Source organism: Microcebus murinus, chromosome 8, assembly GCF_040939455.1.
Source record: "Microcebus murinus isolate Inina chromosome 8, M.murinus_Inina_mat1.0, whole genome shotgun sequence".
NCBI lineage: Eukaryota > Metazoa > Chordata > Mammalia > Primates > Cheirogaleidae > Microcebus > Microcebus murinus.
The window spans coordinates 33,301,359-33,318,744 of record NC_134111.1 but is presented as its reverse complement, the minus strand read 5'-3'; the positions used below and the strand labels follow the sequence as shown (position 1 = coordinate 33,318,744).

General features: G+C 35.6%; 1 protein-coding gene across 5 annotated transcripts in view; it reads left to right on the top strand.

The window, feature by feature from the left end:
• CACNB4 (calcium voltage-gated channel auxiliary subunit beta 4) overlaps positions 1 to 8,695 on the top strand; it is a 232,227-nt gene extending 223,532 nt beyond the window's left edge. For all 5 annotated transcript variants that reach the window (XM_012779963.3, XM_012779964.3, XM_012779965.3 and 2 more), the window contains 2 exons: positions 5,036 to 5,221; positions 7,648 to 8,695. In XM_012779963.3, coding sequence (XP_012635417.1) covers positions 5,036 to 5,221; positions 7,648 to 7,908 — 447 coding nt within the window. In that variant the 3' untranslated portion in view covers positions 7,909 to 8,695. The remainder of the gene's footprint in view (positions 1 to 5,035; positions 5,222 to 7,647) is intronic.
• The last annotated feature ends 8,691 nt before the right edge of the window (positions 8,696 to 17,386 follow it).

The following is a 17,386-nucleotide window of genomic DNA, read 5'->3' as shown; positions in this document are numbered from 1 at the left end:
GAGGGTCAGGGAGAGTTTACTCCCACTGATGCTATGATTTAACACATCAGAATCATATGAATTCAACAAAAATACCGAATGCCTTTTCTCCAGACACTAACATCGTTGGATGTTGTCATAATCTCTGAAGAATAAGAATGGACAGGATGGAGGGAGGGATGTGGGAGGAAAATGTGTTTGAGTCTACAATGAATGTCACAGATTATTAAGAGAGAGGAACTATAAAAGGGATCAAAGTTGCTCTATTCTTCGCATTTCTGTTATCCTCACCAATTAGCAGCAAGAATTCTGATTGTCTTTCCTGTTTAGCTCATTAAAGTGGAAACTACCTAGCACTATTAGAGCCCCATAATATTTGTAGGCTCTCCTTTATCCCCATAAGACCTCCTAGATGTTTTCAAAAATTTTTTAACTTAGAGCCTAATTTCCTATCATGAGTTGACCAGTGAGTTAAGTATTCAGGACCTCAAACATTTTAATAACATAAACGAGTTTTGATATGAGAGAGACATTGGTTGGTTATTTTATGATTAGAATTACATGTTTGTGCCATTCAGCCATTTTATTTTACTGAATGGTATTTACCAATTTTTTCTTAAATGACGTCAGTTTCAGGCTCTCTCTATTCCAATAGCAAAGAAATGAAAGTATGCTCTATTATTTCTTTGTTCCACTTAGAAATAGGAAAGGTGACCCACATGAGGTTTTCTCTGTGCACAATCAGTAAATGTAAAGCTGTAGTCCTCAACCTTTTTGGCAACGGACTGGTTTCATGGAAGACAATTTTCCGAAGGACCGGGGGTGGGTGTATGGTGTCGGGATGATTCAAACACATTCCATTGACTGTGCACTTTACTTCTATTATTATTACATTATAATGTATAAGGAAATAATTATACAACTCACCATAATGCAGAATCTAATGCCGCCACTGATCTGACAGGAGGCGGAGCTTGGTGGTGATTCAATGATGGGGAGTGGCTGTAAATACAGATGAAGCTTGAATCACTGGCCCACCACTGCTCACCTCCTGCTATGTGGCCTGGTTCTTAACCAGCCACTGACCAGACAGTGCCAGTCTGAGGCCTGGCGTTTGGGGACCACAGATGTAAAGGGGTGCATATGCCATGCAAGAGTCTGCATGTATTTACTCCCCTATGTAGTAATGAACCAACTTTAATATTCAGTAATGAACCAACTTTAAAAGTTAAAATTAAACTGTAAAATTAGTTTCTAAGTTTTATAAACTTTTTATTAAAAAATACTCAATAGCAGCTTCCCTAGCTAAAACATATTAGACAATATACACTAGTTTTAATGAGATTTCTCTCTCTATGCTAGAAAGTACGTATTTCACAGTCATTAAGGAAGACTTAGTCTCTCTCTAATTTCTTCCCTCCCAAAATAATTTAAAAGAAACAAATGGAACTTGCTTTATTCCCTCAAGGTAAGACCTGAAAAGCACTATTTTCTGTAAAAACTAGGGTGACCATTGATTCCAATTTGCTCAGGATTTTCTAGGTTTTAGTACTGATAGTCTCATGTCCCCAGAAATACTCAGTCCCCAGCAAACCAGGACGGTTGGTTGCCCTAATTCAAGTGGCTTCCCTGGGAAAGTTTGTCGCTTCTTACTCTGTGAATGGAGAACCAGGCAGATGGTTCGATACTTACAATTTTGTAAAAAGACCTTGCAAATCTTCTTCTTTTCCATATTACTCAGCTTCCGTCTTTCTTTCCCTTTCTTTCTTCTCTGTCATTTTATTTCTCAGCCCACTGGATGAGCTAGAGGCATGTTTTTCACTCTTGGTTATTTATAATGCTTTAATGTTTAATTTTCTGGAGAGAGTTTATCCAGCCAAGGAGGCTACTGTGCCTGGATTTTTGATGGTTTGTTTTGACTCCTCTGTCCGCTACTCACGTACGTGTGGTAGCCACACCGTTTCTGTCTACCTCAGCTGAAGAAAATATCCCACCATAGAATGTCAGAGGTGTTCGCTGTGGCAGTGCTTTGAAAATAGCTCAACATTGCCCTTATTTTGGCCATTCGCCAAGGCCATGGGATCACTGAGCAGGCAATGCTCACTGCCAGGGCTTCTGCTGATTAGGTAGCTCTCTCTGTCCGTATTAACGTATTAAAACGTTTGCAGGAGGTCTCACCTATTGCATAAGAAGGAGCTGACTACACTTGAACCTTTACATTTGTGAGAAAATGGCAAACCTGGTTTGCATAATTCATTGGATTGCTTCTCTTTGAATTTCTTATATAATAAAAATCAATTTCCCCCCCTTGTACTGACTTTCTAACACTCTGGTCTACTCAGCTGTGTTATTTCCTAAACAGTTAAAAAGAAAAATCGTCACAGCTACACAGGCTGTGAAATTCTATCTAGTTGAAAATAAGCCACATATGTCAGTATTCATTCAGAAGCCGAAATTTGCTTTTCTCTGTGCTTTTCGAAGGCCTAAAAGCAGTTTCAAATCATCTTCCATCACATAGCTGTCTTTTAGCAGTAGAAAAGCTAGTTTCCTAGCAATGACTGAGGCTTAAGCAAACAGCCATGTGCTGATATATACAAATCCAATTCATTGGCAAAGGGAAGTGCTTTCTTAGAATTACTTGCAATTAAATGTATGTTTAATTGTGTCTGCAGCAGTGACAATGTAACATGCAGAATGAGCCAAGTAGACATAATGCTCACTCAAATAACATTCTGCGGTGGGTGCTTGCCTGCCTGGGTGTCCCGTCTTTGGGCTCTGCAATCCTGGCTGTGATTACCAGGACCCATCCAGTCCAGGCATCCCTGGAAGGTTCCTCAACTTGGAACTTTGTGAAAGAAAGAAAATGATTTGTTGAGAAGAACCAAACCTACACTGTAGAAGGAGACCTGTGTAATCAAATTTTACAGTTCACACATACAAAAGTGGTATAAACAACCAACTCCGAATCTCATACAATGTAGAATTTGTGGGAGAACCTGAGGCTGGAGTGGCTGAGAGAATGGTTCCAGTGCTGTCCAGTCTCTCTTTCTTCTTCCCGTGCGTCCTGAGTCTGTGGGTGCTCTCTGGCATGTGGCTGTTCTTGTGTCCCCCCCAAGTCAGCACTGAAATGCCACCGATATCAGAGTGTCATGGACAATTCTCAGGTTATTTATGCCACAGATTGTTCATAACTGTGGAAAGTTTACATTAATGGGAGAGGGGGCTTTTGACTGCAAGAGACAGGAAACTCCCTTGGATTACTTTAGTGGAAACGAGGGATTATCATAAGGATATGTGTTGACAGAAACTCTAGGAACTGGCTGTTATCTCTGTCTCTTATGAGCCATATAGTCTCTTTCTTCCATTTGTCTTTCTTTTTCTTTTTCTGTTTTGTTCTCTTCCCCCTACAGATAAATTTTTTTGACTTGCTCATAATTTCCCCTTCCTCATAAGTTCAACATTCACATGTCTCTTTGGGACTCCTCCTAAATCCAGAACTGTAAGCTGCAGCTCAGTCTTATTATTGTTCTGAATTAAAGTCCCAGCGTGACATAGATTATTATGGATTTTAATCCTTGTCTCTCCCACCAGACTGTATGCCTCTTGAACATGATATCTGTTTTCTTTGCTACTGTATGTCCACAGTGTCTAGCACAAAATAGGTACTGAGTAAATATTCTATGAATGAATAAAATATGCAAAACCCATCTGAAGTCTACTAATAACTGTTTTTGGTTATGGGGAGGTTTTTATATGAGCTGGACTGGCTGAATCTTCTCAAAAACATGAGTCAGTTTGGGCTGAAGTCATCTTATCCTTTTCCTAGTCCTGCTCTAAGGACCCCATTTTGGGGTCAAATTTTTCTGGAAAGATTGACGTGATGAAACATTTAAATAGTAAATGTTGGGGGAGAGATTGTTTCCATGGTGACTTCTGCTTCAAGGATCCTTTGTTCTAAGCACTGAAGAGAAATGAGTCAGCTGAGACAACACCAACTCCATGCCATCCAGTTGCCATTAAACCTAAATCCAGCCAGCGATATCAATGCTGATAGCAGTGACCCTGTATTTGGTTCATTATTTTGAGAAAATGAGTTCATAAAAGCAGGTGGATGGTGGTGGTGGTGTGGGAGAGGGGAAGTATTTCAATCTACCTATTGAAAGTTGGGTTGTGCTAAACACCTACCTGTGGAATGGCTTTTCTCTTTGTGAGGTGCCAAAGTTTTCCAACTGTCCTTCCAAAGAGTCTGTGTCTCGGGTGTATCTTGTGTTCCCAGCCACATGGCAGTAACACAGGGCACACTCTGCTCCTTTGGGGAGGAAGAACAACTTCCTGGTTCCAGGTCAGACTGACAGAAACATGGACAGCAGACATTTCTTGTGAGGGGTGACCCCTCACCCTCCCCAGTTCAACACCCCTTGTTCTTTTTTAACCATTTCACAAAATGAGCTCGGTAACAGAAATCACTGTCATGTGGTTTTCTAGTATTAATGCTAAACTTTCTTTCCGTACTGTTTTAGAATGAGAGAGATAACATCATTTTCACAAACATTCTGAAAATTACCTAAGCCAATGTTATTTCTTTCAACATAGTTACCTTGGGAGATGAAATGTTTATTTATTCCAATGATATGGTCATTGCCCAAAACATTTTTAGAACTCCTTTTTCAGTGCCATTAACTTGCTTCTCTCATATTCTGAAGTGAGTAGAATTCAACTCTATATGAATATATGGATAAATGTGTGACTTCGTATACTCTTTCACTCTTTTTTTACCTATAACACTTTTATACTTATGTCATATTTTTCTTTCTAAATAATCGAAGATACAAATATTTAACAAGCACTCTTGTCTTTATGTTAATGTTCACATGTGTACTTGGATAACTGAGCAACTCTTCACTAGACTGTAACTTTAGAAATTGCCAATATAGCCCCTAAAATTTGATATTATCTACTAGATATTTAAAATGCCACTATCGCTCTAAGTGGAATTTTAGGTCTCATTGCCTAAAATCTAAAGTGAAGATAAAATGGATTTTCTTGTCACTTACAGGAAATGTTTGATGTTATATTGGATGAAAATCAGCTCGAGGATGCGTGTGAACACCTGGGAGAGTACCTGGAGGCGTACTGGCGTGCCACCCACACTACAAGTAGCACCCCCATGACCCCACTCCTGGGAAGGAATTTGGGTTCAACAGCACTCTCACCATACCCCACGGCTATTTCTGGGTTACAGGTATTGTCACTTCTTCATTCGTGTCTTTACAACCTTATATCTAAGAGTCTACAGGGAACTTGGTTAGGATGAAGAATGAACTTGTCCTTAATCTAAAGAAGGAACCATATATATGCATTATATTAAAAAATCTAAAATGTCATCTAATTGTGATCTCTCCTAGAAAAAGCTACGCAGAGAGTGACCCTTCCCTGAGAACTTTGTGCCCTGTGAATTTATGATGGATTTTACTTAGATCAATTAGCCCCTCTTATGTTGAAACCCTGCCAGGAAACTGTGCAGCTGTCTATTACTTCTGAATGGCACTTCTTAAGGATTATGTGAAAGTGAAAATATCAAGCACCATGGCTGGCTAAGTAAGATATTTTGAGGCAGATAGGCCTTTGATTGCCCTTCACTAATGCCATCCCTGGGCCTGTCCTCTACTTTGCATAAGACTTGAGTAGAGCTCCCCTGTTCAGAAACAGTGACAGATTCCTGAGTTTTCTTGGGGCTGTGCAGGAGCCCACCTTGGTAAGTGGCTATGTTGAGTGTCCTTTAGGGAAACTGGGGCTGAACACAGGATCAGGAGATTCTGTCTTCTGCTGCTCTGGTGTTGCATTCAGAGCCAGATGTAGGGAGCCAGGCCACCTTATGATACAAAATAACTCTTGCCTTTGTACATTAATTGTTATTTAACATTTGTCAAGCAGCTGCTGGAATGTGGCCCAGCCCCCAGCTGATTGAGGAACATGTAGTCAATGGAACCCTCTTGTATCATAACTAGTTTTGTTTTAATGGGTTATAATGATAGTCATAATTGTAGATCATGTAGAGTTAACTCTGAGATAAATGGCACTCTCTGGAATGCTATTATAACTGTATTACTGTGCTGCAAAATTGTGTCTTTGTAAGGGGAAAAACTGCCATATAATTGAATAGCTTTTGAGGCTGGAAGTGAACATGAAAAATATACTATTGTAATGTACAGTGTATATGTATGTGTCAGGACTATTTCAAGCCCTGTTTCACTTCCTGTGGGTTGATCTAAGTGTGGCGGTTTCATTGACTAGTTTGGATTGGCTCTGAATTGTACATTGTGAGATGAGAAATGGATGCATGAAGCAATAAGCTTTTGCAATGTAGGTAGAAATGAAATGTTACACTTTGGTTATGAATGCAACGCTCTTGACTCATCATCTCTAAGATATCTACCTGGAGTGGTTCTCCCAGTTTCACTAATGAATTAATATGTTGCCCTTTATTTTGTGGCCTACTTCTACCAGTAACCATCAGCTCTTAATTATTAAACACTTACCAGAGGTTAAGAGCACATCTGTGACCTTTTGAATGAATTTCCTTTTGTGTGAGATTGAGTGTACCTTACAGGAGATGTATCTGGGCCCATGGTTTCATCAGGATACTATTTCTTAACTGAGGTGACCTACTGAAACTGGCAGACACAAGTAGTAAATATTTTCTCATAGTGAAGAAAAATGTTGAATAACATATTCTGAGCCATCACATAAGTGTCTTAAGATATTAATTTCAGGTGGATGTGATGGCTCGCACCTGTAGTCCCAGCTACTTGGGAAGCTGATTCAGGAGGCTCACTTGAGCCCAGGAAATTGAGGCTGCAGTGAGCTATAATCATGCCACTGCACTTCTGCTTGGGCAACAGAACGAGGCCCTGTATCTTAAAAAATATATATATTTATACACATATATATGTGTGTGTGTATATATATATATATATACATTTCAATTAATGGTATTAGAGGAATTTAGTTTATATGTGAAGATTATTTTTTGCAGGATGTTTCAGTTAAGGAAGCAAGATTTAGAAGTGTCCATTAGCTGGCTCTAGATATTGTATACTCCTTTGGAAAGAATATTGCTGAGAGTCTTACATTTATGTAGAATTCAAAAACAAATGCACTATTATGTGTACAGCACAAGTAATAATTTCATTAAAATACTTTTAAAAGATGTAAGGAGCACTCAAGGTGAAATGTATTACTTTAGGAGGAGAAAGATTTGATCAGTTCAAGAGAGAAATAAAATAATAGATGCTATTCTGAACGTTATTTCCCAATAGCAAAATAATCCTACATTTTTGCAATAGAAATGGAATTATTAGGCCTTCCTAAATATATTAGGTTCCATTTAACAGTTAACTTTCAATTCTATCTTTCTAATAGGAAGCATAGTCATGCAGCACTGTGTAATTAAATTCATAAACTATCAACATTCAGGCATCTTTGCATGTTGTGTCCCAAATAAATAAGACCAGATATTTTGAGCAGATCATTTGTGCATCAAAATGTTTTACTGAGTCAGATATTTAGCATCTTATTATACAGATCCTAGATCCTATTATTTTTACATACATGTTCAGATGAATGAAGCTGCTGCTATTTAATCGATGAACTATCTGATGTTTCTAGAGTCAGCGAATGAGGCACAGCAACCACTCCACAGAGAACTCTCCAATTGAAAGACGAAGTCTCATGACCTCTGATGAAAATTATCACAATGAAAGGGCTCGGAAGAGTAGAAACCGCTTGTCTTCCAGTTCCCAGCATAGCCGAGATCATTACCCTCTTGTGGAAGAAGATTACCCTGACTCATACCAGGACACTTACAAACCCCACAGGAACCGAGGATCACCTGGGGGATATAGCCATGACTCCCGGCATAGGCTTTGAGTCTGCTGAAAAAACACAAAATATTCATCTGTTGACAATTTGCCATAGCACTGCTAGGATAAACTAACCATCTTAATTTGGCAAGCACAGCACAGTATTCACTGTGCTTATGGGCTGCTGTCATTTGATGCTAAGTAAGGGGCAAAAAAAAAAAAAAATGTACATTATGCCCTTAAATCTAGATGGATATTAGATGCCCAATCATATAGATATTTTTAACTGCAACATTTCCATAACAGTACCTTTTGTTTTCTTCATAGATTTAGACACATCAATTTGTAATTTAGGGTACTTATCAAGGCACATATAAAATAATTTCCCATGCTGGAAATTCCAAATGACCAGTTCCAGTTGGAACCAATTTATAAACCAATTCCTGTTGGAATTTGGGTGAATTGACTAGAAAGTCTACTTGAGCATGTTGCAATCAATTGAAAAATCTGGGGGGAAAAACCTAATTAAAAAGAAAATCAAAATAACAATAGAAGCCAAAACCAGCTATGGTATTTATTTGCTGGAAGCTAAATTTACACTAAAAGTTGGAATGTATAAACATTTTAATATATGTTAATGTTTCCAGAATGACTTTTCAAACTTACCAAATGTATTGATAGTGCCAAAAAACTCAGAAGTCTTATTGCAGAAATTATATAGTCTCCTCAAATTTTAATATTTTTATTTCTTTCCTGGCACAGCTGTTGTATTCAAAGTGTTTTGTTTTTGTTTAGTCAGTACTGTTAGCTTGTTTGAAGTTGGCAAAAAAAAAAAAAAACCCTCAAAAATTTTTCAGCAGTGAGAGAGTAGTAAAGAGAACCCCAAACATAGCTGGTTATGTGAAATAGAAAACAAGGTGTTGTTTACTCTTTAACCAATCTGAGCACAATTACATACATCCAGGAATGTGAAGTCAGATAGTACAGATGTGGTACTTGAGCCTCCTGAGTGCAAAGCTAAACATCTCCAGATGGGAATTCATATATCCCACTGAACACAAGCATGGGGTCAGGATTTCCTGCCAGCACGATTGAATATCTTTCCATTGCTTCCCTCGGTCTCTGTCTTTGAATATCTGAATGTTCTAGCCCTTCATCAGATTCTTTAAATCATGCTAGGGATTTTTGTTTTACATGGACACACATTCAGCTCTGACATTGAATTGGAAAGCGATGTTTTTGCAAAGTGACTACTTGAAAAAAGTTAAAACAAATGAACTTAAAAGCTTGCAGTAAAAAATAAACTCATCCATTCAGAAAATATTTGTTCACTAAAATTATAGCATTTTCAATGCAGAGAATTATGAAGAATTTGGAGATTGAACTTCCTAATTTCTAATGCACGATCTTCTTCACCTATTAAGTCTTCACAATTTTTCCAATGGCCATAATTATTGAATTGGTGACCTATGTCTTATATTAGCAAGGAAGCCTTAGATTCATTATGATCCAAGAAATTACTGAAATTGGCCCTTTTATACAATACACAAATGTCTTTACAAAACTACTCGTTTCTAAGAGTGCACAGTGCATGCATTTTCTAATACCCAATATGATCAAGCATTAAAGTCCTTTTCTACTTGTACATGTCATGAAGCCTATTTTTGAAAACAATAATTAATTTTATATTATCTTATTTTTTCCCCAAGCCTTTCAGTATTTAGGATGTCAAAGCATGCACCAGTTCAATAGTTTTTGTGACCATGAAAATAAGTTCCATATTCTTGATCAGTTAAACATATCTTGAACCCCATTACAATCTCACCACATGCCTGTTCTTCATGTTCACTGTGTGTACCCCATTATGAATCTGTTTAGCTGATAGTGAGGACACCTATAATTCTGCAAGTCATTTCAAACATTCGATACAATTAAAAAATATGGGCTAAGTAAAATTTAATAGTTAACCTGTGATACCTGTGAGTTTCTTTTGTCATCTAGTGAAGCTTATAGAACTTTCAGTTAAGACGTTTAAAAGAGTTGTATCCATTAGGCACTTTAATAAACATATAACCTGCCATTACTGAATACTTTGTTAGGACACAGAAGAGCATTTTCCAGCAAACAAAAATATATTTATTATATGTACAGCACATATTTGCATGAGAAAGAAAACATTAGCCAAAACATTTTTCTATATGCTTTACTGGTTTCTTGTTTGTGCGCATTAAAGTATTTAATTGCAAAAAAATGCACCAAGGTGTATAAATTTAGACTAGACTGCTGTTCAGCTTTTTCTGTAGTAGCATTAGCAATTTGGTCATTTAACTACTTTAGGGTATTTACATTTTAGGCAGGTAGCTGTAACAGCATTTACATATATTTCTTAGTTATCAAGATTACCATCTTTCCTTCAACTTTTTAAAAGTCACTTGTTTTTAAAGGCCTCTCAAAGCCTTGTTTCTAGTCATCCATGTCATGCTGATAAAGAGAGAGGCTCATTCAATATCTGTGCACAAAACCGATCATTTACCATCAAATGGCCATACCTGTTTTGCTTTGCATTCTTATTAAAAAGCTAATAATCTTAGAAAGGGTATAATGTATATTTTCTTGATGGACATATTAATATTTAAAATTATACTTTAATTTGGCATATTCTTTCCCCTTCTTTCTGTAATAAGTTTTATCTTCTTCAAATGAATAAGAGATATGCATCTTACTTTTTTTAAAGCCTTAGAGTTTATTGTGTAAATGATACTTAGAATCCAGATATATATTAAATGAAAAGTTTTATTTTTGCCAAGCACACCAAGCACCTTTGGAAAATACATATTCTACAAATACTTTGTTTTTAATTAATTTCATTTAAAGATAGCAAATGGTTATAAGCAGGAGAAAAAAGTCTTATACTATTTTGAGGATTTTTAAAATTTATAGTATAAACCACATATTAGAATTCTATAATTTCAGTCACAGACATTTAACAACATACATAGACTCATGTGACAATGTGGACTCATGTGACAATGTGGAAATGTAGTCCTGGACAAAAAAGAATGCAATTTGTCAATCCTGATATTAATTCTCAAGGCTATAGTATGACTCCAATATTATAATCAACAATGTTATCCTGTTTACTCTAATATTTCAAGCAACACTTAGAAATGTTTATAAATTACTGATGATTCTCTCTTATCTTTATACAGTTCTATTGGAAAGAAAGTTGAAATTGTTAGCAATTTAGACTGATGATCTTTCCTAACAAGAGAGTCTTAATTTGGTGACTATATAAGTCATTGCATTTAGTCCTTAATGAAATGAATTTTTTAAATGTAAAACAAATTCTGAGACAATTATTTGTTCCCTTTAAATAATTTGTTATTTGCTTTAATTATTGTTGTTGTTGTTTGCAAAATGTATTTTTGGAATGTTAACCTCTTTTCATACCTGCATACTTGAACTTGTCTTTTGTGTGGGGGCCTTAAAATTCATAATAGAAAATGGGGGCAGTGAAAGGGAGTAAGGAAAGGAAATTATGTTGGAAGATGCTTTGCAAATTTGAACTCTTTAAATGAACATATCACAAAATGTTGTTGAGACCCAGGATGTCAGTTAAGAATGTTTCTTGGCAACCTTAATTTGCATGCTAGTATATTTTCTTAGTTATACAATTTTATTTTGGTATTTACTAAAAAAAAAAAAGGTACTACCACTATAGAAATTACCCTATATATTGATATTTATACTACCTCTTCTCTAGAGAAGACAGTCTGTCTTTAAAGGGAAAAACACTTGTCAATAAGTAGTGATCAAATTATTACTATTATGGTTCACCTTGCTGCAAAGCTAAATGCATAAAGTATTAAAGTATGCCTTCCCTTTAGATTTTAAACTGATTCCAAAACACTCTTGGCACCCTTTCATTTCTTCCATGGTAGTGAAATTTTCTTTGAATGGTTCACAGTTTATCATGAGGCAAGGTTAATTCAACAAATCAGTCATCATTGGGAACGAAACAAAGGGAACTGCCTTCGTGTGCAACTTGTTAGAATATCTAGTTCTAAGTCTAAAAGAGGGTAGGTCCAGAGACCTAATATTTAAGTGCAGCTTGTTTGCAAATTCAAATTTTTTTGATCCTTTACTTCTGTGGTCACCCAAAGCCTGGCTTAGCCATTTACTGGGTAAGGATATGCGTTATCTTGGACTCCCATGTAATTGGAACAAACTTCATATCAATGTTTCAAATAGATGCTTAAGTACCCCTTATTATTTTTATATTCCTGCTTTTGTCTTTTAGGACAATGTTGCATGTTGGTTTTTTTAAAATGATATAAAACTCATCCTTGAATGACTATATGAATGAAAACTCTATAGGAAATTATATAATAAAATGTTTTATTAGTTTCTCATACCTTTAAATACTGTTGATACTATAACTAAGTTAATTATTCAAGCTATGTCTATGAGGCAGAGAACAGTCTTCTTTTTTTAAACAATAATCATGATCAAACCAGTCAAGTCAGTACAGTAGCTGTTAGACAATAAGGATAACTTTTTTCTTGTTGATTTTAGCAGTCAAGTTAGTTAAAATAGTAAAGTTGGTTTCTATGGGCAGACAGAGCTACAGCATTCAAAAATTACTTTTGAAAGGTTTCTTCTTTTACTAAAACAGTCTTTCTCAAATGAAATACATCCTTTGATAGCAGCTATCTCTGTCTACTTATAGATGATTTAATCCCAAATGCCTCATGTAATTGAGGCATATTATGAGAAGACTAGAAAGTATCTCATCAGATAATCCTAAGGGCTGTAACTCCTACTTGCCATGAAAAATACATAAATAAGCGCTAATAGCAATTGGTTTGGGGGAGTCATAGTTACATATGAAACTTCCTTTTGTTTCTTTTGATGTGTGTAAAATGTTTGCAGAAGGATGGTAGAAAATGTTTCTAATGAATTTAGAGTGGTTTGGGGAATACACTGATACTTCCTCATTTGAAAATTATAAAGAGTTAAAATGAGAACTATCTAAGAACCAGAAGTGGCTGGCCTCTAGCTTTTCAATACTTTCTAAGTGTTCTTGGTTATGTTTCGAACACTTAAATTCTCAAAAAATGGCTATGTCTATGTTTGTGTAGGGGCCACTCTTGCCCTACTTGCATGCCACTTTCACACACTTTTAAATGAAATCAGTGTGAATTCTGTATGCATAAGGGATGTATTAAAGACGCGGGATCATTAACGCTATATTGTTGCATACTATTTTTCATATGCCTTACAATATTTTCTGGGACGTTATTAAAATGAAAGCATTTTATTGCCAAAATAAATCTATGTTGTTACTTCTAATCTGCATTAGCAGTAGAAAAATAATGTAGCAAAAACATATATTGTACAGTACAAAATTATAAAATATATATATATTTTGCCAATAATATGAAAATAGATTGAGGAGAAAGAAGCACATTTGTTATAGCACAAACAACAAAATCCACTGTTAAATTTGGCAGTCATATTTTTTAAAAATATATAGATTTAGCTCTAAGTTTTATCAGATTTATCTCATCTACTATCTTTTTAACTTGCTGCTTGATACTTTTCCAGCAATTTATTTCATAGCCTTGCAATCTGTGGATGTAATTTCTTTTATTTTATTCCCTTCCATAAAACTTATTAAATTTTATTTTGTGATAAGACTCATACTATATTTTCTGTTCTTATTTCTTCTCCTTCAATAGCAACTACAAAAAAGTCACAGCAAGTGAGCTCACAGGGCTCCTCTGAATTTTAGACATGTTTGAAATTTTTAATATTATTCACAGCCTCAAGTCAGAATGATCAATAACAATGTCCCAGCAAAAGAATATTAGTTAGGGATCCTTTAATTTGTTTTGTACTGAATACTATTTTGAAACATAAGTTAATTTCATTAGCTGTGTTTTTGAAGGGATGGTGGGAGGGAATAAAAAATAGGTAAACTTATTAATATATAAAACATACGAAAAATAAATATGGCAAAATGATGTAAAAATATTTTCCCTACTATTCTGAGGGCTGTTGATATCCCAGGCTATTGCTGTATCTCCAGCGACAAAGTGGAATAAACATTGCCTTTGGCAAATAATTTTTCCTTTCTTTAAATTTTAGTTGTTTTAATAATTTATCCCCTTTTATTTTTCTTATATAGGTATGTGTAGCATTCTACAAGGCATGCTGGGTAAAATATACTATGCAAATGTGTACAGTGTTGCATGTTTTGTTCTCCCTCTGCTTTAGTGGCTTTAAAGAAAAAAATGTGGTGTTATTTTTGTGAGCAAAACATTTAAAAAAGAAAATGCAGAGTGCATGCATATAGTATCCTAATTTCTATGGATTTGTTTTATGGAATTTAAATGTGAACAAAACAACTGCATTAATTTTTTTTCTTTTATATAATAAATGAAAAAAAAACACAGAAACCAGCGTTATACCTCTCCTTTATATTATTCTGGAAATATATTGAAGAAATATTGGAAATCAGTAGGTATATTCCTATATCTCTTATAACAAAAGAAGTCTAAACATTTACCCTCAAAAAAAACCAAACAAACAAAAAAAACAAGATTCAATTAAATGGCTATTTTATGAATACTCTGCTAGATGTTATGAATGATCACAAAAGTACTGTATCAGGAAAGAATTTGTTAAGTTAAATACATGCACCACATGAAATAAAATAGAATAAATATGTGAAATAGGATCAAATATAGAAAAATATACTAGATGAACCTTATTGTTCTTAAGACACCACTAAATGATTAATGTAGCAGTTATCAGAAGTTTCCAAAGCTAGTCTGTACTTGTAGGAATTCCATAGATGGTAAACAGCCCATGACTTCACATTACATGTACTCAGGGTCAGTTGTGTATGCTATGATTTGATTGGAAGTTGACTTTTTTCTCATTGCACTTTATAAGAAGTTCAAAAGAAATGTGTACTATGTTGATTATTATCACTGCATTAGAATTATACAGTGACTTCTTCCAGCCTAGTTCACAAATATTTTCACAAATATTTTAATCCATCTGTCTGACCACCTGGAAAGTAAGCAGGGCTTACTTTGTAGTTGGGTTATTAGATCCAACTACAAATGAGGAAACCAAAGGTCATTGAAACTCCTCTCTCTAAAGTACTTTTATTTAAAAATACTGGTGTGTTAAATGCTCTTAAGCTAGGTAATCGTCTGAAGCATACAAAGCAATGCCTGGAATACAATAAATGTTGACTGAATGAACAATTATTGGAGAGGTATTATATAAAGCTGTCTCAACAATCTAAAATTTCCAGCTGGAAGAATTACAGTAACTTACTATCACCACATCAACTGGCCATATGCCTGAAGCCACCTCTCTTGTCATCAACACATTTCCACAAACAAAATGGATTGGGGAGAGAAATATCTTGTTGGTACTTTTATACAACATGCAAATTAGCATAGTGGTTTCAGTGTGGACTCTAACCCCTGTTGGAGTTTAAAGCCTAGATCCAGCAATTACTAGCTATGAACTTGGGATAATCACTTTACTTCCCTATGCAAGGATGTTTCTGTAGAGTGATTTTTCTTTTGGTTCTGGATCACATTTTCATGTTTTCTTGTATGTCCAGTAATTTTTTACTGGATTTAGGACAATGTAGATTTTACATTGTTGATGACTTTATCTTGTATTTCTTTAAAGAATGTTAGACTGCTTTTGCCAGGTAATTTTGAATGAGTTTGGCCCTTCAAGGTTTGTTTTTAAGCTCCTTTAAAACTGGTCTAGAATAGGGCTTATCGTTAGGCTAATTTAGCTCCTCTTCTGAGGTCTCTGGGATGTCTACTGAATGTCCTAAATATTCAGTGAGTTCTTTTCCCTCTGGCTAAAGGCAACTCAAATGATTCCTGGCCCTTTGTAAGTTCTGGGAATTATTTGCTTTACAGCTCCCTGGTACCTGTTTTTTCCTTAGAATTTTGTTATTGGCCAGCCTCCTAGGGTTTCATACTACACAAATACAGATTGACATGCAGCCAAAGACTCAATGGCCTCCTAAACAGGTTTCTAGAGCTTTTCTCTGTGTAGCTCTCCCAGTTACTCTGCTTCACAAATTCTAGCTGTCTTAATTTCTGAAAATGCTGATCTGTGTCTTCAATTCTAGATTCTTATTTGGTTGCCACTCCCTCACTAGTTGGCTGAGAGTTGCTTCAAGGCAGAAAGTCCAAACAATGGTAAGACTCATCTTGTTGGTTTCTCTTTTGTAAAGGATCACAGTCTGGTGCTGTGTTTTCTAATATCTGAGAACAATTGTTTCCTAAATTTTTTCCAGTTTTCTATTTGTCAATGGTAGGAGGGTAAATCCACACCATCCCACTCTCTCATGTCTGGAAGCAGAAGTCTATCCAATGACATTTTGTACATCACTATACTCATGGATAAATTACTCTTTAAAAGGTCTCAGGAGTCTGTTTCACAAATAGCTTCACACCACTCAATAAAGAGTCTCAATTACTTCTACAGCAGTTCCAAATTTGTATTTCACCTACAGATCTTATAGTTGGGCAAGATGGTATTAGGTAAATTCACTCTTTCTTAAGAGACACTTGGAAAATAATCTGGGAGAGCATCTTCTTAAGATAGATTGTAAAATATGAAGTCCTAACCTCATAAATTGATATGGTTTTGACATCTATTTCATAAATTGACAGAGATGTGTGGGAGTTTGCAAAATGTCTTAGAACTGCCTAAGCATTATCTGCAGTGTGCAATAATGTAAATATTAAAGAGTTAATGCAAATGGGTTATGCAAGCAATATTGTTTTTCTAAACAGCCTATAGAGCACCTTAGTAAGTCCAGACATAATAATCCATAAATTAATATAGATTACTAAAATGATTTTCTTATTCTTCATGTTATGTTTCCTCTAAAAGTTGGCTTTTTAACCAGCCCCAAAAGAAATCAAAGAATTACTTTTCTATATATTGAGATAGGATAGTGTATGGCTAGAAGTAAGGTGGAACGGTATAGATTATTGTTGATTTTGCTTATTTTCATTTAGCTGTTGGGGATAAGGGTCCAAAGTAACTCAAAATAGCTTATAAAACTCCCCTACATTTTTTCTTCCTCTTCCTTTTTACCAAAGTTAAGGAAAATGGAAAGGGATGGAACTTTAGTGGTCACTAAAGGTTTTTAAACTGAGGAGTGATTTGATCAAAATTGTTGCTTTGGACAATATTGACCTGAGAGAGTCCAAGGAGATCACAAGTAAGAGCCCTGAGGCACAAAAATCGCCTTAAGACGAGTAAGTGCCTAGGTAAGGCCACTGACTTCAGCTAAGTAAGAGGCTCCAAAGGAAATACCATCTTCCCTCACGGACCCAGAGCCAAGACATGGGACTTCAGGTGCAGTGTATGTGAAAAGGTCGGGGATGGGCACTGAGTACTCAATTACATGTTTACGTTACGGCTCTAGGGAGGAGTTTCAGGAAAAACATAAAAACCCAGAGGGAACGCAACAGCGCTGAGCACCA